The following is a 22,108-nucleotide window of genomic DNA, read 5'->3' on the forward strand; positions in this document are numbered from 1 at the left end:
GTTTTCAGAAGCTGGATGATTAAACGACCATTTTTTTTCCTAATCCTCGTCTTCAATATGCCCAAATACCCTCTTCAGTGATGTCTATTATATATATATATATATATATATATATACACACACATATATCTCACTGTTTATAATATCTATAGAGCTTCTCGCTGCAGATGAAATGTCACTGTTTTTTGTTTTATTTTTTTTAGCACAGAAGAAGCCAACATATGAATTGAACTGCTTTCTCCTACATCTAGGGAAGAAAAAAGAGAATTGATTATATTTAATATTTCCAATTATAGATTTTTATGCCCAGATGCCACTATTGCTGGGTGCTGCATAAATACATGAAGAGATTAGGATTAAGATAACATCTCCAACTGACTGCCTCAGGCATGGTTTTGGACAACACGTTTTGGAACAGTGACTGATTGTCTTTTTTTGAACCAAAGGAGACATAACAGTGATAGCAGCCTATCTAGTCCTACACTCAAGGGAGATTAGAAAAACACAGTCTCTGCAATATTGCTTCCCACTGAATCAGAAGCAGTAAAAATAATGCCAAATTTAAATTCAAAGAGTTTTACATAAAACCTTAGAAGATATAGCATGCATTATATTTCAGGGAACTTTTATTGAACTTAATGAGCTCCATCATTAATAATCAGTTCAGTTCACACTGCCAGAATTTACCCACGCTGTTTTAAACTGTGGCAGGAACTACGAAATCCCGTATACTTTAAAGATTGAAAATAAACATTTTACATTTCTTTTTCCAGAAGGGTGTGTCCATTTTAGCCTGTCAGAGCATTAGCAGGCTGGGCATATCTTTTTTTTTTTTTTCTTTTGCCTTCCAAGTGAGGCCAGAGCAAGCTTTGAATACTGACAGTGAGATTTATCAGGACAATATGTTAATATGATGAAGAGTATGGTGTAGCGTGTTGGCCTTGTCACTTTTTTTTTTGCTGGGAGCACATGCTGGAAATTTTATTGCAAACATCCCTCTTCCAAAAGGAAAAGATGGTCCTTTCCCTCCCTCATGTGATCCAGTTGACTGCACGTTCTTGGGCGCTCTGCATTGGTGAAAATGTGGTGTGATGTGTAGAAGTTGAAAGTATCTATTGCTACTCCCAGTTTAAGGGATTCCTCTTGAGAAAAGAACATTTATTATTATACCTGTGTGAAAATAAGTTAAGTATGCAAATAAGGTGCTGAAGCAGCATGTTGTATGGTACGTGAAATGCGGTCTTTTAGGAAGCATTAGGCAGTTCGTTTCCTGTAAGTGGACTTGGAGATGGTTGAACTATGCCTGTACGTTTAACTGTTTACCTCTTAGTCAATTCTTAGACAACCAAACAGGAATCAAGTTGCTGTGAGCAATAGCATGTAACATTTTTCACTGTTTCTTGTGCAGCAGGTGAATTTCTCATTAGCTCTAGATTTCTGTCACCTGCAACACAAGGGGGTCTTGTTTGTAAAGTGTTTTTTCTTGTAATTATTACAGATATCACAGCGATTTGCATCAGGCGAAGGCCAAACCAAACTTCATAAAACAATGTCTCAGGGGGAGATTGGGAAGCTGGCCACTGTTCAGAAGAATCTAGCTCCCGATGGCAGGTATGAAAGGTCCAGTGTGGAGGGTTGGGTGCTGAAACCCTGGGGCAGCATGTATACAAGCCTGTGTCATCTTTGTTTCCTGCCACACATTAGTGTGATGGGTTCGGTCCCTGGATTTGCTCTCTCTTCAAGAAGCGTTCCAAAGGCTAAACTTAAGAGAGAGTCACTGGCATGTTTCTCGAGTAAAATGCCTTATTGACCATTGATAAATGTTGTACTGAACAGTACAACCAAGCCGGTGTAACGAGTTACGTGGCTAAATTGTCACAGATAAATACCAAATTTCCTGTGTGAGGCTATCCCATTGTGTGTGCCTGTAAGCAAATGTTTTTGAAAATGCAGCCTTTAATTTATAATTACAAGGAGGAGAACAAATCCCAGACTTGGGTAGAGTAATAAGTTTTTGTGAGAAACGTTTTATTGTGTCCTATAAGGAAACAACAAGGAAGAACGTACAAGGCCACTTAATAAAGGATCCAGTGTAAGGCCCCTTTTTCAGTAAAGATTGTGATTTAATCTCTCTATAAGGAAATCTCTTCAAATTCCCTTTAAAACTGAATGTAAATACATCTTCAGTTATGATTCGGTATGTATCTGAATTAAGTAAGCCAGACCTGTCATTAAGAAAAAACAGTAGCTGGAGCTTCCAAAGAAAGTGTTGTTCCTAATCAAATTGTTGGAATCCAGGACGCAGAATTCCCAATGGTTACAGCTGGGCTGGCAACTAGACGAGTCGTTTTGACCATCTTGGGCTTATCTACTGCATCAGTGGCATGCCCCAAGGGATCTGAGATTGATCATGGTTGCCATGTGGGTCTGCTGAAGAGCTTCCAAGCCAAAAGTTTTCCAGTGACTGCTCAAGTCACCTGCTGTTCACCATCATACCAGCCAGAGACCAAGAGCTCAAAACTGGATGCTGAGGATAAGTCCACCAGAAGTTGTACAAACTTCTGGTCCTGAAAGGTATCAGCAGACTTAACTGGCAGGGCCTTCTCAGTCTCTGAGACCTGCTGATGACATACCTGTTGATCTCAAAAGACCAGGCACACAGTAGGATGAACAGGAGTACCTACTAATTTATGTCACTGTATGAACTTTCCAGAAAGTGCTTGTACAGATTTTATTGTTTAGAAACAGAAATGAGCTCGTTTTAGGTAAAATACTGCTTATTTCCAGGCCTCAACGAACCAAGATGAAATTCTGGGCAAAAGGAAAACAGGGAGAGAAGAAAACTCCCAGAGAGAAGCTGGCTACCCAGTCTGAGCTGCTTGAGCTGTATGCAGAGCAGGAGGCATCAGGCAGAGAGATGATTCCTGGTCTACAGCTTGGAGAAGGTAAATGGGGAACAGTCATCCGTCCCCCCACCCAGGCTACAGCTGCTGGCCCATACTCCCTGTCACGGTACAGACTCCTAAAGAACTACTGTAGGCCTACCTGTGACCTGGTAGTATTACAGGCAGTAGATAGGATTCAGCAGCAGCAACACATAGCTGAGAGGATAATGGGGCTCTGTGGGCTACAAAACCCTGAGACAACGCTCCCTGCAAGGTGCTGCACTCCTGCTTTGTCTGTCCTTCAACGTCTACCTTCAGAGGCAAAGCTTTAATCAAGCTCTTGGTTGTTTGGGGGGGGGGGGGGTGTTTTGTTTTGTATTGTATTGTTTTGTTTTTTGGTTTTGCTTCTTTTTTTCAGGCAGTTGCCAACCCTGTGTAAAATGTGTAGTGGCAGACTGCTGGAAATCAAACAAAGATTTTACATCCTCATTTTGACATTATGTACCAGAGCTGGCTAAAATGCATCCTTGAGTTTGTAATAGTGAATAAATGAGATGGTATGTCAGGATGATAGAATGATAATGGTTCCCAACTCAGAAACAGAGAGTCTTTCCGAATGAGATGGGTGATGACATAGTCAGTAAGTTGAAGACAGGAAACACGCTAGTAGTTTTAAAAAATCAGGCTATATTTCATAGACATAGACATTAGGGCTGGAAGGGACCTCAGAAGATCATCGAGTCCAGCCCCTGCCCAAAGGGCAGGAAGTCAGCTGGGGTCATAGGATCCCAGCAAGATAAGCATCCCATTTACTCATGAAGGTATATCATAATCGCACCCCCACACATCCTTTTTCAAGACGGATTTGAAATTACAGATATATACATCAATAACTTAAAGGAAGGAAGTCCCTGCATGGGGTATGGCAGCTACAAAATGGCTGCAAGTATCTGACAGCTTTGGTCTTGGGTCTCTTGAAGGATTGCACATCTCATATTTGATCTCTAGTTATCGTTTATCCTAACAGCTGAAGGACCTTCATTCTCTCTCTCTTTTTTTTTTTTTTGTATAATGTTTAAGAATTTCTGCAGAAAATACCTCTGCAGAAAATGCCTTTCCTTCTCATATTTCCCAGCAACTCCTAGACTGCACAGGATGCAGAACTGGGATGTGGAGCAAGGTGTGTGTGCTCTGTTATACAGAGCTGCTTGCCCAGACTTCTGAGTTGGAAAGTGCTCCTGTTTTTATCATGCTTGGAAGACTCCATTTTCAAATCTGTGCAAGCATCATATAATGAATCCTCACTGCACCCCTTAGAGGCTGATGGGTCTTACCAATTTGACCTGGGGGTGGGAGGGTGGTAACAGAGAAGTGAAACTTGCCTCTGATAAATGATATGTACAAAATGACATGGCAGTTCCCTCCCCTATAAATTTGCTCCATGAGAGCACTCTGAGGCGTATCAGATTACAAGATGATTTCTTATATACAGTTACTGTGTTGTGCAACTGGAAAGACACTCAAGGAGGAGTAGTTAGATTCTTTCCTGGCTCCAGCTTTCTCAGCAGAGCAGTTACCCAGTTTCCAATCGCATTGCATTTATTGTTGGTGAAACGGACAAACCAGCTTGACTTTGAGGTCCCAGGTGGTAAGCATGCAGTACTAGCATTGGGGAAGGCCATTTCTATTGCTTGCAAACACGCTACACTTGATGCCGAAGCTGCTGAAAAGCAGTGTGTGTTGCAGCACCCTATGGTGCAGAACTAAAATTGATTATAAATGAACATCACTATAGCATTTCTGAAAGGTACTCACTCCAGAAGAACTGTGCTTAGTTTACTTCATTATTCTTACTGCCCACCCCACCCACACCTTATGTTGATTGTAGACCTGGGCCCACACCATCTGACACCGCCACGGAGCCCAGAGCTGTCGGGCATCTACAGAAGGGAATTCAAGGAGAACAAAGAACCATCTCCCAAAGTGAAGCGCAAGCGCAGCGTGAAGATCAGCAACGTGGCCCTGGAGCCAGTGCAGTGGCAGAATGATTCTCTTCAGATCATAACCAGTGCCAGTGACTTGAAAAGCATGGATGAGTTTCTCCTTAAAAAGGTACAGGCCTTTGTCAAGGTCAGCAAAAACAGAGCAGAGAAGAGGTGGCAGACAAAATGTCACTATTGCTTAGAGTTGGGATCACATCTTACGATAGGATTGCTGTATTGAGTCCATCTGTGGAAAAGTTAATACCATATTTGAGACTGCAATTGTAGGTCAAAAGCTTGTAAGCTTGACTATTGCTATATTAAATTCTAGCCATTGTTAACCTAGCAGACAGTGTTAATTAATCCAGGTATTTTAGTATTGGGAAAAACATTCCTGTTAGTTCAGTTGGAAGGAAAACAATGGATCAGCCAATGGGCTGTTTTAAGTCCGCTGCCATTAGGACAAAATAAGATTGTTACATACTTTTGTAACTAATTGGCTCGCTAGCTAAGCAAGAAAGTGACTGTGGAAGTATTTTCTAAGCACTAAAGCATACAGAAATCAGAAAGTATATACTGTTAATAACCTATTCTTATTGAATAATTTGCTTATAACAGGGCACTTAAGCTTTAATATTACTTTATTTTATGCAAAGCTTTGTTAAAGCACAAGTGAGATTGCCACGTAAAATTCATGCGGTCATTTTTTTTCTGTGGTTCCCAGATGAATGATTTGGATAATGAAGACAGCAAAAAGGACACCCTTGTAGATGTTGTGTTTAAGAAAGCTTTGAAAGAATTCCGGCAAAATATCTTTAGCTTTTACTCATCAGCTTTGGCGGTAAGTGAGCTTTCATGTGGCAGGAAATGGTTAAGTTTGGAGCTTGTAGATCATTTCTATGGGGAGAAAAGAAGAAAAAGAGTCCTCACTTTTCATGAAGGCACTCAACTCAACTTTGGGTTTAAATGCATCGTGGAAACATTGGCAGAATTTTTTAGGGGGATGGAGGGAAACCAGTTCTCTTGGATTCAAAATGTGTATTCCATATAATGTGTGCTTCTGGATATACCTATAAAGCAACACACTCCTATCTTCTATGCAGATGCTTTTTACTTCAGTAAAGGTATGCATCTTCAAGGATGATTTCCTGATCTTACCTTTCTCAGCAGGAATACCCCCTCCACACTGTCGCAGGGCAGTGGTACTTAGCTTCATACATCAGGTTTTTATGAGGTGCTCAAAGAGCTTCCCCAGGATCGAAGTAAGACTAATGGGCCTATAGTTGCCCAGGTCCTCCCTCCTCCCTTTTTTGAAGATGAGGACCACATTGGCCCTCTTCCAGTCGTCCGGCACCTGGCCACAGCACCACGAGTGCTTGTAAAGCTGTGCCAGGGGCCCCATGATACCCCCTGCCAATTTCCTCAGCACCCTGGGGTGGAGAGAGTCTGGACCTGCCGATCTAAACACGTCCAGCCCCTCCAGAAGTTCTCTAACTCTGCCCTCCCTGACCCTAGGCCTGGCGGAGTCTGTCCTGAGTCAGTCCAGAATCTCAGTGGGGGGGTCCTGGTCCCTGCACAAAAAAATGGAGGCAAAGAAATTGTTAAAAAGGTCTGCTTTTTCCTCTGGTGCAACCACCAGATTGTCTAGCAGTATCCTGCAGGGGCCCCACATTACCCAGTGCCGCCTTCACACTCCCTGTGTATTGAAAAAAGGACTTTTTGATGTCCTTGATCCTTGCCCTAGTTCTGTATCTGCCTTAGCTTTCCTAACAGCCCCCCTACAGACCCGAGTGATGGAGGTATACTCCTCTTTGGTGATAACCTCTTGGTGTATGCCTCCATTTTGGCAATCAGGCATTCCTGAATGCCCTTGGTGAGCCAGGGGGACTTTTGAGCACTCTTGCCCCCTTTGATTCTTGTTGGGATTGTCACCCCTTGGGCTCTGAGTATCATCCCTTTAAGGAAGACCCACTCATTTTGGGCACTCAGTTCCCCTACTCTCCAGGACCCCAGTTCCTCTCCTAAAAACTTGGGCTCATCCTGGGATTTGAACCCAGGACCTCTTGCACCTAAAGCAAGAATCATACTGCTAGACCAACAAGCTACCCTGCAGACTGGTTGTCTTCTGTGCTAGGGTGCAGTGCAATGTGGCTTCCATCCTTCCATCGAACTGGTTGTATTGTGATGACCGGGTGTCTTCTGGAACTCTCTGCCCTTCAAGTGTTTATGTAAATTCACATTGTACTTTACAAGACATGGCCATTTATTTCCCAGAGCTCTAAAATACGTCCTAGAAAACATCCAACCCTTCCACTTAAAGCACAAGAATACTGGTCAGGATGCAGTAGCAGTTATGAGGCAATGTAGAAAAGTCCTGTGTATAAAAGTCTTTTTCCTCCTCGTTTTGTTTCCTTAAAAGATGGATGACGGGAAAAGCATCCGGTATAAAGACCTGTATGCCTTGTTCGAGCAAATTCTGGAAAAGACCATGAGGCTTGAACAGAGGGACTGGAGTGAATCACCTGTCAAAGTCTGGGTCAATACCTTTAAAGTATTTCTGGATGAATATATGATAGAATACAAGCCTCTGGATTATGCTGCTGTGAAGGTAAACATAACACCTGGACTGCCAGGTTTTCTTTCTCTTTACTGAAATGGGGCCAGGCAGATTCATAAACTGCATCACTCTGGCATGATGCTGCCAACGTGGCAAGAGCCTCCTTTTCTTTAACAACCGTGCCAGTGAAGGTTTGCCTCCTCTTGTTCAGTAAAGTCAGCATTTGTTTAGCTTTGGCACCCATTTCTGTGTCTGCTTAGGCTAAGAGGTCACTGATGAGTTCTGGAACCTATCCAGTATCTCCAGTGCTCCCTCCTGCTAGATTATTCATTAATGCAATGCATCTTAGTAAGGATTTGAGCTGCACTGACAACATCTTGGCTGATGATGAGTATAGTTCACTCAGAATAATTCTGTCTCATTTTTATAATGGAAAAGATGTCATTTCCAGAGACATCAGAAGAAAGGTAGACACCCAGCTGCTGGAAGTGGGGATGTCCAGGACGTGATGCAGCAAACTTGCTAAAATGGAGGCTTGTGAACTTTGAGAGCACAACCAAATTAGCTCACTGATGCTTTTTCCTCCGAGTTAAAAAAACTAGACTCCCCCCTCACAGCAAAGCTGGGAGTTAGCTCCCAATAAAAATGGGCATCATGCTTTGTCTCAGCAGTTCTTCAGTTGGCAATGTGTAGAAAATGTCTCCAGGGACAAGTTTTTACCAATGTGGGTAGACCACAGGCCGTTGAGCACATTCTGGTGAATCTAAAATTTTTTTCATCTTCCAAGGATGGGAGGAGACAAAGTAACGTATCGCAGAATTCACCAGAGCAGGCAGACAATCTTCTGTACCCCTGCTCTCCTGTTGCTCTGGTCACTTGTGCCTTGATATTAAATATGTTCTCTCCATTCTGCTTCTCTGTCCTGTCCTGGTGACCACCTGCCCAGCTGTTGCCCAAAGTTTAAGAAAGTTTTACATTTTACTTAACCTCAGATGTAAGCAAAACTTTTAAGCCAAATGACATATAGACTGATTTTAGTGAAGCTAAACCATTAGGTTGAATAAGAGCCCTTGGTTAAAATGGTGAAAGCAAGTATATTAGGTTTTTAAGACATGGGGAAGTTTAGAACAGATCTGAGGTATCCAAGATGATTTAAAATAAAATGGGTAATAAGATGATAAGTATATAATGGGGGAGAGGAATCCTCTTCCTTTCTCTTTTTCTTTCTCTTTTTGGCTCTATCTGCAAATTTTCTTTTTTCTTGTTATTGATGGACACTGGACATGTGTAGACTTAATGTGTTAGGTCAGATAATAGAAGTAATAGAGGTAGGATCATGTGAAGAAGATTATTGTTTTAGAAAGGTCTCCAACTTGCACCTCAAGGTACTCTTGGGTTCCACTTGTTATCCTATTCACTGCTTGAACCAAGCTGTCTAACCAGCTGTAAACAGTTACGCTGATGCATCAAGAGGGACGTGGACGATATGGAAAGAGTCCAGAGGAGGGCCACTCGTATGATCAGGGGTCAGCAGGGCAAGCCTTATGAGGAGAGGCTACGGGACCTGAACCTGTTTAGCCTCCACAAGAGAAGGTTAAGGGGGGACCTTGTGGCCTGCTACAAACTGGTCAGGGGGGATCAGCAGGTATTGGGGGAGTCCCTGTTCCCCCGTGCGCTGCCAGGAGTGACCAGGAATAACGGTCACAAGCTGGCGGAGGGTAGGTTTAGATTAGATATTAGGAGGCGCTACTTCACAGTCAGGGCGGCTAGGGCCTGGAACCGGCTTCCAGGGGAAGTGGTGCAGGCTCCTAGCCTAGGGATTTTTAAAAGGAAGTTAGATGAGCACCTTGCCGGGGTCATCTGACCCCGGTGCTCTTTCCTGCCAAGGCAGGGGGTCGGACTAGATGATCTTCCTAGGTCCCTTCCGACTCTAGCTACTATGAAACTATCACTGTGATTTGTTGTTCTCTGATTTGGTTATATACATATAAACATTTCTAACTTAGCATTAAAATTTATCTAATAAAGGTCTTCTCTCAGGGTCTTTCCCTCCTCATTTTAGCATTGCTGCTTTAAGTCTTTCAGGATCTGAAAATAAAAAAGTTTCATCTAAGCCAATATGAGATGAACCCAGTAAGAGAGCAGAATATGAACACTCCTTTGAAAGTAAAGGGAAGAAGAATTGAATTGATTACACAACCCACTCAGCCATGGCTGCTGCTGAAAAGCCTCTTCAGAGAATGGAGCAGGGGAGGAGGTGACTGTTCTGGCTACAGAACAGCAGGGAAACATACAGAGCGTTGTGGAGCAGTCAGAACCTGCAATATTCATGCCCCGGGCCCTCTATATTGCCATTCACATATGCAGGCTTTCCACTGCCTGCCCCTTTTGTCCTTGCAGGGCAAACAACTACTGAATCTCAAGCCAGGCTGGAAGTATCTAGTAGTTGCAGGGAAAGCAACCATAGCCAACAACCTCTGCAGGCCAGGAACTCTTGAGCACCTGTACACATCACGGGGTTTAATTCTCATTAAATTAAATAGGTTTATAAAATTTAAACTTATTTTGGAGCATCGCATCAGTGTTTGCATGTACTAGGTTTTTGAATTAAGCTTTGGAGCATCACATAAGTATTTGTACATACTAGGTTTTCAAATGAATTAAGTCCAGTCCCCAGCTGGTGCTGAAGGAGAGCGGGACAGTCCCTGCTGCCCCCTGGCCTGGGGCCGCCCACCTTGTGCCCTGCCATACAGCTGTGGGAGCAGGGAGCTTTCATGTGGCACAAGAGAAAAAAAAAAAAAAAAAAAAAAGCAGCAGCAATTGGAACAGGTGAACTGCGAAAAAGTTGCAGCACCATCTGGTGGATAAAGAGGCTCATTACACATCTTTGAGTGCCTCTGTGTTTGCACGCAATGAATCCATGGATGCAACACTTTAATTCATGGCAAGCCAAACTAAACTGCATCCGAGGAGTTTTAGTTTAATGCACCAGAAAGACTTTTAAAGCATCCTGAAAACCCACTTGTGCAAACAGTCACGCCATTCCATCATAAGAAAGGGAAAAAAATGTGATATGTACAAATGCCCCTTGAGTCAGTGTACATATTGGCCATAGCTGTCTCTGCTGTCATGTTGTATTTGCCTGCTACCCACAATCTGAATTTGCTAGGATGGTTTTTCAATTCTTGGGACTCTTAGGCAAAGCAAAGGCTTTTGATAATGGACAACTTACTCCTGCTGATTTTTGGAAATGGGATTGTGGCTTCTGGTTCTTATTCAATTTTTACCTATAATGTGTTTGCCTGGAAGACAAAGGTGCACAGGCAGAACTGGATAGATGTGCTAGGACTTGGAATGTCTGAGCGAGCTGCAGGACTGGACTGAGGTGCAGTGATAGGGATGGTGAAGACTGGCATGACAGAGGATTGATAGTGCAGTGTGGGAGAGCTGCTTCTTCCTGACTCCAGAGAGCCCTTCATTTTTATCAGCATGAATTGTATTAAGTATCACTGGGCCTGAATGTGTAGTTAAGAGTAAAGAGAAGGAAGAGGAGAAATTTGAGAATTTAGCAGACTTTGAAGTGAAACTGTCAGTCTCTGCTTTAATTCTCTTAAATCTCTTTTTAGCCCTCACAGGTGCCAAAAACAGAGAGAAAAAAGAGAAGGAAAAAAGAAGCAGATGTGGTAAGTTGCAATCTCTGAACTTTAGGGCTACACATTCAAATGAAAGCTGGATAGAAACCAGCTCTAGAGTTGTTACACATTTTCAAACACTGACTTTATAGCTGGTTGGCTTGTTTTATAGCTGAAGAACCATTTTTATTGCATGATGATTACTTTGCCTGTGTAGCAGGTCCAACTTTATTATGCGATTAATCAGTTAGTTGTACGATGATTTACTTTGCACATGTGGCTAGTCTAAACTTACTGCACGATTAACCCATTAATTGTGTAATATATGTAACATGACTGCACTGTTAAAGAACTGAAGTCTGCACATTTGAATGATCGATAAAGGAATTGTGGTGAAGGCAGTCCCAGTGGGTAGATTGTACCTCAGTAAATGCAAATCCCAAAGAAAGAAGCCTGCTAGATGTGCACTAGGCTAACTAAATGAACTAGTCTCGCCTTTGTATCTGTCTCATTGTCTTTCAGTTTCGTTCAGTCTAATTCCAATTTCCTTTGCTGGTAGCAGATAAAAAATACAATGTTTAAACAAAAGCATGCACTTCTTTATGAAAACCTCTAGCTAACGTCTCCTGTGAATTCATTCCTCTTCAGGAAGAGCCAGCAACTGTCAAAGTTTGATGTTTGACTGCTTCACTTGGGCTGTGGACAAAAAACATAACTTTTAAATTATTTAAAAGCAGAAAGTAAGCTGTTGCTTAGGAGTACCCATCTATATTTAGGCTTTAACTGTTATGTCTGCATGCTCTTGTAGCAGTACAAATGTGCTAAAGCACTGTAACTTTAGCCCTGAATGAAACAAGGTAAAAGTTGCAATGGCTTGGCTACACTTGGGCAGGGGGTGGGGGGTGCTGTCGATATACAGTTATTATAATAATTGATTTCAGGATCCTTGGATATTGACATTAGTTGTTCAGTCTGCTGTAACCTCGGTTTAAACCAGTTTGTTGCACCTCTGTCTGTTTCCCTTTTGTTTCTGAATCTTTTATCCTCCATTTTTTTTAAAGGTAGAAGAACATAATGGTCACATCTTTAAGGCAACCCAGTACAGCATTCCCACTTACTGCGAGTACTGCTCCTCCTTGATCTGGATAATGGACAGAGCTTCTGTTTGTAAATGTGAGCATGGACTGTTTAGCCTTTCTTGGATTTGCTTCCTGGTGATGCCTTGTGTGCTCCTAAGGATGCCCACTATTGTTTCACTCTCCCTACCCACGCACTCTGCAGCCATCAGAACAGGAACCTTTGGGACCCATCTAGGGGCTCCTGACATCAACCAGTGGTGGGTGGGGAGAAGAGAGAGGCCCCTTGTCAGAACTATACCTGAATCTCTCCCATGGCGCTGTAAGTCTATTGCTAAGTCTCGAACCCAGGCAAGATGATTTTAATTAGCCTTTTACAGAGACAGTAAGATGAGTGAGAAAAATATGAGAAGGAAATAAGATCTGAGCTATAGTCACCTGGTCTGATCCTGCCATATTTCTAATGCCTCTTTGTGCCCAAGATGGATTAATTCAATTTAGAAGAGTTGCATTTGAGGTGATTGAGCCCAGGAAATGGTCCAATTTTAGGACAGATTGTGCTAATTTTCCTGGTGGCTCTTTGATCAGAAAGAAAGGGCTGAAATATCTAAATGCACAACACATCTTCTGAACTGATCCACCAGACTTTTATAAATGTTCCCAGACTTTCAGTTTTGTTGGGGGAGAGAGGGGGGGATTGAAATAAAAGGGTTGGTTTTCATTCATGAAGACTCTGTACACTGTTCAGACCTGACATTAAAATTAGGGACAAAAATGTCAGTCAAAAGGCTGTAAAGCTCATACTGTTCAGTAACTCCTGACAAGTTAGTAAAGCCACTGTAGCCAGAGGAGTATTGGCTGTGGAGAGATCTGAAGGTGTGAAATACTCAGCAGTATTGTTTTTCATTATTGCAGTATGTAAGTATGCTTGTCACAAGAAGTGCTGTCTTAAAACTACAACCAAGTGCTCCAAAAAGGTAAGACCGGCTCATTCCACCTGTTGGGCTAGATACCTCGATCTCCTCAATCTCAGTTTTAATTAGGGTGTTAAGGAGCAGATGACCATAGTGGAATACCAGGTTGCATGCTCATGTGTGTCTTAGCTGCAGAGATGAGCTCACTCCTTCAGGCAACTGCAGGGCTGTAATGTTTTCATGCGGCACCTGCTGCACCAGTCGTCTGCTCCCTGAGCCTTTAATATTCTTGCCAGCAGCAGGAGCTTGCCTCATTTAACAGCATTTTAGGGGAATTCAAACTATAACTGTCACTCGAATTCAGCAGATCTGACTTTTGTAATGCACATTGTGGAATAGATTGTACCAGAAGCCTACCTAAGGCCATGGATATCTGCTGCTGTTATATTCCCCAACCTATGATACTGCTTTTTTTCCTTTGTGTGTAAGATCTTTGTTAACGAGTGAACCTTGATTCTTTTATCATACTTAATATTCTTGCAGCCAGTGACAACGTACAAAGGACACTTTGTGTGTTAGCCCAGAGTGATGATACCTTTTTCTGGGCATAACTAGATGTTCATGCAAAAGGATCTAGATCCCTTTTTTGTTATATCTTGAATAGCTATTCAAATGTGTTTGCTTTGAGAGAATTTCTCAGCAATGTTCCCCATCACACTGACAGTGTGTATCCTGTGTCTCTACAATAATAACTCTGCCAGCCTGTGCTGCACAGCCACAGGATGCTTCCCGCACCATCATAGCAGCTGCCCAGAGCTCTTATGCACAGCCCAGGCCTCAGCAGTGGCTGCAGCAGCAGGGCACAAGGCTGTTGGCAGTGTGGGGGAAGTGTTATGTGGCTGCATACACAAGCTAGTGCACCCTGGGGGGTCACTGCACAGGAGCGGCTCCCAGCCAGGTCCAGCTTGCTGTGCACAGGTATCTGAGCCCTGGCCCCAGCCCCTCTTTTACCTCAATTCTTATAAACGGGCCGGGACACTGGAATGCCCTACGAAATCCAGGACTGTCCCAGCCAAAATGGGACATATGGTCACCCTATTCCAAATCCTAAAGATTAACTAGGCAAATTGGTTCCTGTTTCTTCTCTGGTGTTCTGAAAATGAACTTACACCAAGTAGCTGTTGTATTCTAGAAGGGTTTCTTTGGACTGAATGTTTTTATTTCTTGCTTGCTACCTTTCTGGCTGTAAACCACTTGTCTGCAGCCAAACCAGCATGCTTATACTGATGAGCCCATAGACTTGGGGCAGCCCCATTGTTTTCCTAGTTGTACAGCTAGTACTTAGTTAAGGCATCAGTTGTCATTAGTAAATAACATGATTAGGTGTCAGATGCAAGGACACAAAATGCTTCAAAACCAGGTAAAGTAACTCAATTCTGCTTATAAAATCAGGAAGATGCATGCAACACTATAAGAGTGGTATCATATATTAAAAACACCATGTGCAAGCCTCAGCTCTCTTCCTGTGCCTTAAGTTAGATTTATTGGATGAATGCATTGAGACCCCCTGGAATTTGAGTTAAAAAGATGACCTGTCTTTGAACGGTGGTTTATCAGTCCCGAGATACCCCGGAGTTGAACAGCATTGCCTTGATGCTTTTTCCACCAAATTAAAACTCCACCTTTTTTCCTGATGTTAGTACGATCCAGAACTTTCCTCGCGACAATTTGGGGTTGAGCTCTCCCGGCTGACCAGCGAAGAGCGAGCGGTGCCGGTAGTGGTAGAGAAGCTCATCAACTACATTGAAATGCATGGGCTGTACACTGAAGGCATTTATCGGAAGTCTGGCTCTACCAATAAAATCAAGGAGCTCCGCCAAGGGCTTGACACAGGTAGGGTGCAGGAGGATCGGTGGGGGACCCAAGGGTGCTCCTGATCTTGCCGCAGAAAGCTGTCTCTGAAACTGTTTCAGGTTGTTTCAAAGGGAACAGCATACATTCTGGCTTTTGTTAACCAAAGTTTGGACACAAAGGGCATTTATAAATGTCCTCTGGGAGGCAAGGGGTGGCACTTTAATTAGTGCAGCTCTGAAAGCCATGCTAATTAAAGTGCCCAAAGCATCATGTTGTATCGGTGTCCCCACACTGAAAAATGGTGGTGGGGGCACTTTAACTATAGCTTGTCTCATGAGCTTTATTTAAAGAACCCCCACTGCTGTTTTTCAGCTTGAGGATGCTGATGCACATGACTGTGGTCTGCTGGAGTGTGGTAATTTCTATGCCCCAGCAGACTCTATTCATGGTAATGACAGTGTGTTGAAGCAGCCTCCCTGTACGTGTATAGGAGCCCAAAGTACAAACCAGAAGCCAGGGATTTTTTCGTGGCTACTGCGTGGTGTATGGTGTTGGATTAAAAATTCTTTCATTTAAGTCAGTATTTGCGCTAGCATTGGTTATTGCATCAGTATGAAAACATTGGCTTGTCCTATGTCTCAAAACTGATTATGTGGAATTATTTCTTTGAATTCTTTCCATTCCACCCACTCTCACTTCCTTTTGCGAATAGATATTGACAATGTGAATCTAGATGACTACAACATTCACGTCATTGCCAGCGTGTTCAAACAGTGGCTGAGAGATTTGCCTAATCCTCTCATGACCTTCGAACTCTATGAGGAATTCCTGCGAGCTATGGGTAAGGAACGTCTGGGCTCATCTAGAAGACCGGTAGCAGAGAGTAGTGCAGGGAAGGCAAAATACAGCTGGCAGGCCAAATCTAGCCCACCAGGCACTTTCATCTGGGCCACGGCACCCACTGACTAATTGCACCCTACCCAGCCCTTCTTCCCACAAGGGTGGGAGCGAGGTGCCCATGTTAATGTACAAGCCCCGTCAACATACTTTATCACACCTTGCTCCCACGCATGTGGGTGGAAGAGCCTGGCCCAGCCAGTGCACAATTTCCGGGTGGGACTGTTGCAGCTGCAGCCGCCAAGGATCCTACTCAGCTTTTCCAGTGTCCTGCTCACTTTGGCGTCCTTCTACACCCCACCATACACCGCATCTCCTTCCCCACCCCCCCGCCCCCGCAACCACACCCCCACCACACACCTTCCCCTCCTCCCCCCTGCAACCACACCCCACCATACACCCCTCTACCCCCCACAACCACACCCCCCAGTATACAAGACTAAGTCTTTATTTTTGAGTTATTATACAGTCGCCTCTATATACAGTACACAAACACACATGACAAAAATAGTTTTTGTAATAAAATTAAAGTATATTATAGTCGGTGTTTGCCTTTTAGTGTATGACTTGGTTTTTTTCTGGTTCTAAGATGGCAACCCCCTCTCCCGAAAGGAGTATTCCCAGGAGAGCAGGGGGCAGGGCAGAGAAAGGGATGGATTTCCTGTGGCAAAAGTCATGCGTTAGGGGGAGGACTTCTGGTCTCAAGATCGTGACCAGGGGGTGAGGCTACTCTCAAGGGGCAGGGCTACCCATGCAGCCCTTGAGAGCTCACCAAAACTTGTTAAGTGGGTCTCCAGTCCAAATAATTGCACAGCCCTGGAGTAACAGGAAGCACCAAACCCATTGGTAAATGCATCATAGTTGACTCACCAAAGTGAATAAAAATGGTTTTATTTAAAATGCATCACTGCTGTAGTCATGACAGGCAGGAAGCAAACATATTTTGTGTGCGTTACACCTGGAAGTTTTTCATTAAAATTCTCTAAAGATTTCTCAGTTCAAGATCTATCTCCATCTATGATGGAGTAACCAGAAACCCAGTCTTTGTTCTGGATACTAAAAACAGTTTCTACAAAGCGTTGGTGTTGCTACCCAACACTGTTGTTCAGTTCATAACTCTTTTGGAATCCATTTAGGAAAGAGACTTTCTGTATGCTCATGCTTTAGCTCATTCATAGGGTACTCGTAGCGGAGGAGAGCACAGCCAAGAAATGGAATCTGCCATGAGGTCTTTTTGTTCAGCCAGGAAAGGGAGATGAGAGAGATTATCCTTGTCTGTGTTCGTTGGCCTGTTGCTTGTCTCGCATGTACTGATCCGAGCAAACTCCTTCATAAGTGAAGATGGCAGGAGAAGCTGAGGGGAAGCTGCTGTAACTGTGTGTGTGCTCTCTCCAGGCCTGCAGGAGAGGAAGGAAACCATCCGAGGTGTGTACTCAGTCATCGATCAGCTCTCTCGGACCCACCTCAACACTCTGGAACGCCTTGTCTTTCACCTTGTGAGGTAAGGGACTGTTGTGGTAGGTGATCAGTCCTCTAGGTGATCTCCTACATTTCTCACCAAAGTAGTACCTTGCTCCCTGAGTAGTGCAGTGGGGTGTTTAGTGGAGCGGTAAAATATGCTGTATGAGTAGGAACATCCTGTCATGGACTGGTGCAGTCCTAGTACTTTTGGTAGGGAAAAATGAGAGACGTTACAAGGGGATGCTGTAAATTCTGAAATGGGTTTTAGTAGCTTAGACCAAGAGCTCTCTTTAGCAAAGAGCTTTGTTGATTATAGTAATGGTGTTGCATACTTAACTACTACACTTCCCAGGTTAAATTAATGCGATCCTGTGTCTCCCCTGAGGCAAGCTGTAATCCTTCCCAGTGTGGCTGCACGTTGCATCTTCTAGCTTGACTATTGAGACCCCAGGGATCAAATGTGAAGCCTTTCTATGAGTAAGACTGCATGGCTTAGCCTCTGTCCATGGTATTGGAGGCTGTGAAGATTCCTGCTACATCATGTCCACCTAAGATCCCTCCAGGTAGATGTTTTGAGACTAACTGTCCCTGAGGCATAGGTGAGAACTAAGTGAGCAGCCGTTATTATAATAAGCATACCTGATCTCAGTTTTCTCTTGGAAAAGTACAGCAAAAGATTTCCTAGAGAGCATCACTGAATGGTTTAAGGAGAATTCAGTGTCTGTTGTATTTATCTTTGCCCCACTGAATGGTACAACATTCACGTATTTTTAGCATTGCTTGTTAGTGTCTTTCCCTCCCAAGGATAATAATTTGAAGTTCTTTACATTACATTGAAGCTACATGACGTTGGGAGAGCTTCTGGTGGCTCACAGATCGCATGCATCTGTCCAATGCTTCATTTGCTGCTGTGTCTGAATTTGGAATTTGTTATCATTCCATCTCTACCCAGATGTTTCCTGCCAGTGCCTTTAACACTTCCTTCCTTGTTTTTTGTTACTGTTTAGAATTGCCCTTCAGGAAGATACTAATCGGATGTCAGCGAATGCCCTAGCCATTGTATTTGCTCCCTGTATTCTCCGCTGTCCTGATACCACTGACCCACTGCAGAGCGTTCAGGACATCAGTAAAACAACCACGTAAGGATTCAGAATTGTAACTGCAGAGTTATCCACATTTCCTGCTCTAATGAGGCACCACCAACACACTGAGATGGTTCCTGAATAATGCATTTTTAATATGCTCTGCAACAGTAGCAAAGAACACGTTACTGTTCTGCAAATTAAATTGCCTTAAGAAAATATACTGTGTTAGGAGTTAGCAAGGAGATACGTAAAGCAGCACTAGCAGGTGTTAAAACCTTTAAGATCTGCAGAACTAGATACTTTGCACTCCAGAACTTTAAAAAGAATTTGCCAAAGCACTCCAAAGAAATCTTGCCATGCTAGATTTGAAAGAAGCTAAGTAAGGGCAGGAGTTTAAAAGGGTAAGCAAGAGGGTAAATTGCATAGGGCAGTTAGCTTTATATCACTCCTAGCCAAAATCAAGGAAAAGCTGGCGGAGAACATACTCAGTAAAGAGTTAAGACAGTCGCACAGTAAATTCCAGTCAGCATGGTTTAATGGGAAATTGGACTGGTCAAATGTAATTCTGTTGATCTTTGGCATCATGTTGTATTGACAAAGGTAATTGTGTTGATATCATCATATACTTATAGATTTTTGTAAGGCATTTTAGATATTGCCACGTATTGGTCTGATTTTTTTTTAAAATAGTGCTGTATCGGTTCAGCACAATTTACAGTAAATGGACTAAGATGTGGCTAACTGTAGTACATAGTAATTGTAAATGAGATGATATACTGTGGACGATGTTTTTGCAGGATGTTTTGCAAGGATCTGTTTATGAGTTCAGCAGTTATGTTAAGGACACCTATGTAAAGACAGAGGTGCACAAGTACTATGGAAATGGGAGGGGCATGGGTATCAAACTGGGGGGAGGCGGGGAAGGACTCATCTGGTGTAATCCTGTCATCAGAGCTATATAGGAGGTGAAACTAAGTGACCCAATGGTAGTTCCTTGTGTCATATCTATTAAATTTTCTACTAAAAGCAGTTTTTCAGCATATAATGGTTAAAGTCGATTTGAATCACTTTTCTGTACATTTATTATAGGAGTGTCTTTGTAATTGAACTCTTAGATTCTAGTTACATCAGAGTACCTTTAACCTTTTTTCTAATAAAGGATTTCTGCCAGGAAATAATACTACCTCTATTTAAAAAGCTGCCTCTGGCACCAGGTCAACATCCTTGCCATGCTACTGTGTCTCCAGCTCAAAAGCAAACAAGTACCTATGTAGGTGTTGGCATGTAGCTACTGGCAGATAGAGAACAGCTATCTTGGATGTGCTGTTCTAAGCCTTCCTTTGGAGCCTGTTGGGCTTCTGTATTTTCTTTTCCAAGAGGAGCCCAGTTTCCCTGATGTAACTGGAGGGAACGGGAGTGTTCTTCTCCTTGTTCCTTTAGTCCATTTGGAGCCGTTCTACCACATGGCTCATTTTCAGTCTCTAGAGCAGGGATGTCAGATTTACCCTTGGCCCCAGGCTGGTTCTAGACAATGGGGCTCCTCCCGGACCAGATTGTGAGGCTGGCCATGGTGGCGGGGAGCATAGCACATCCTTCGCTTGCCCTCCTGTTGCTGACAGATGTGCCCAGTGGAACCCAGAGGCCCCAAATACTGCAGCATGCCATGCTCCTCCGTAGCCATGCCCCAGCTTCTGGTAGCCTGGTAGGCCAGGTGGAGCAGCTCCACAGGCTAGCTTGAGCCTTGCAGGCTTGATGTTTGGATGACCAAGGCATCTTTACACGTGCTCGAGGGTGGCACTTTTATTAGAGCAGCTCTCAGGAGCCACTCTAAAGCACCTGCAGCGTCTCATGTATTCAGTGTCCTGCGCTTCAGAATAGCGGCGTGGGCACTTAAACTAAAGCTAATTCAACGAGCTTTTGTTAAAGCACCCGTGCTCCTATTTTGAAGTGCAGGGTTGTTGAATACACGAGATGCTGAGGCTGCTGTAGTGAGCTAATTATCATGCTCCAGAAGACTTAATCAAGTCTGTTGTGATGCATGCTAATTAGCAGGCATTGGGCACATATGTAGGTGCCCACCATGTTGTACAGCCAGAGGTTATAAATTGGAGGATACGTCCCTTCCCCTCCTGGCAGAGCAGAACACCCGCTCTTCTATGACTGATGTAACTGCTTTAGTCAGCCTGCTTTAGTCCTAGCTCCATTTCCTTTTCTTGCAGCTGCGTGGAATTAATTGTCATAGAGCAAATGAATAAATACAGAGCCCGCCTCAAGGACATCAACAGCCTGGAGTTTGCTGAGAACAAAGCAAAGAGCAGGCTGTCTTTGATCCGGAGATCAATGGTAAGATGCAGAGGTGGTTATGGTGCTGGATGCTGGTTCTGTTCTTGATGGACTCGTCTCCCCCACCCCTCCCCGGAGCAGACCTTTCTTTTCTTTTAGGAGGGTGATTTTCTTCTCCCCCATTGTTTTCCTAGCTTCCTTGCTCCTAGAGAAGTCTGGGTGGAGGGGAATAGATTTTGGGCCCATGGCTGTTTTGTGTTTTACTTGGTTTAGTCAATTAATCTGTCACCAAGAAGAAAATGTATACTGCTGCACTGACAGACAGTTCCTTGGTTCTGACAAGCCACCTCCATTCTCTCCTCTCCTTTCCACTTAAACTAACCCCCCTAATCTTCTCCTACTTACTTCAGCCTCCATAACGCCTTTACGCCTCCCAAAGCACCAGGCCCAAGGCTGACAGAGACTGACCCTCAGCCTTGCACCGACTCGCCATGCTCTGAAAGCCCACCACAGGAGGTGGGAATGGTGCCTGCCAGGAACTCTGCAGGAAGTTGCCACAGAAACATCCCCTCTGGAGCTTGTGGGCTCATTGTTACGTTCTCAGAATATCTTTTGAAAATTCAGATGAACTCTCCTGGGTTTAATCAGCCCTTTGCTGGCTGTGCTGATGACCATCTCCCACTAGCATTAAATTCCCCTGCCTGAGTGCTCTGCCATCTGATACAGCCCACTCAGCTATTGGCCTCCATTTGCTTCCCTCCTCTGCACGCACACAGCAGTGGGGGAATTGGAGGAAGCTGCTCTAATCCATGGCCTTCCTTTGATTCTCCCTGTATGCAGGTTCTTTCATTAATATTGCCTCCAGCGCAGGGGGCTGAAATGAGCTCCCAGTAAAGGGTCGTTGTCTTTTCCTCCGGTACCTTTCTAGGAGCTCAGAACAGCATCCTACTTGGCTTTCACGCTCCCTGCTGGGCTGATGAATGTGAGCTAGAGTCTGAGGTCTGAGCTGGCCTGTGTTCCTCTCTGCTCTAAGCTGAACAAGCAACAGGCTGCATACGTATGCTGTGTTCGGCTTGCAGACCAGTCAGCTCGGACTCTTCACTTCTAAGAACCCAGTATCTCCCCATGGCTTGTTCTTCCAAGCGGATGCTTCCACAGTTATTTTGCAAAGCTTGTGGCTCAGCCATGCGTCGTTGCTGCTGCAGCAGAAAGCCGACTCTCATCACGTTCAATGGCTAGAAGTTTTCAAGGGGCAATGGCATGTGCACTCTAACCTTCTGCTTTCCTTTTCATGTCCTCTCTAATCCAGAAACCTGTACTAATTGCAGTTAGATTTATGAGCATAACCCGCAATTCAATCCCGGTATGTATTAATTGCATTGCACTCTGTGACAGCTGCATCCCTTCATTGTGTGTAACACTCCACTCATTCAAGCACCATGCTACTGGCCATTGTTTGTGACTTTGCCCATCCATTCATTC

General features: G+C 43.8%; 1 protein-coding gene across 7 annotated transcripts in view; it reads left to right on the forward strand.

Annotated features, from left to right (window-relative positions):
* MYO9A (myosin IXA) overlaps positions 1–22,108 on the forward strand; it is a 394,408-nt gene that overhangs the window by 360,005 nt on the left and 12,295 nt on the right. For all 7 annotated transcript variants that reach the window (XM_090030154.1, XM_090030158.1, XM_090030161.1 and 4 more), the window contains 13 exons: positions 1,499–1,611; positions 2,788–2,945; positions 4,774–4,997; positions 5,592–5,708; positions 7,287–7,475; positions 11,051–11,107; positions 12,118–12,229; positions 13,048–13,109; positions 14,747–14,939; positions 15,613–15,741; positions 17,193–17,298; positions 18,266–18,397; positions 20,563–20,686. In XM_090030154.1, coding sequence (XP_089886280.1) covers positions 1,499–1,611; positions 2,788–2,945; positions 4,774–4,997; positions 5,592–5,708; positions 7,287–7,475; positions 11,051–11,107; positions 12,118–12,229; positions 13,048–13,109; positions 14,747–14,939; positions 15,613–15,741; positions 17,193–17,298; positions 18,266–18,397; positions 20,563–20,686 — 1,716 coding nt within the window. The remainder of the gene's footprint in view (positions 1–1,498; positions 1,612–2,787; positions 2,946–4,773; positions 4,998–5,591; positions 5,709–7,286; positions 7,476–11,050; positions 11,108–12,117; positions 12,230–13,047; positions 13,110–14,746; positions 14,940–15,612; positions 15,742–17,192; positions 17,299–18,265; positions 18,398–20,562; positions 20,687–22,108) is intronic.

Source organism: Crocodylus siamensis, chromosome 15, assembly GCF_052110815.1.
Source record: "Crocodylus siamensis isolate JL-2025a chromosome 15, ASM5211081v1, whole genome shotgun sequence".
Classification (NCBI taxonomy): Eukaryota; Metazoa; Chordata; order Crocodylia; family Crocodylidae; genus Crocodylus; species Crocodylus siamensis.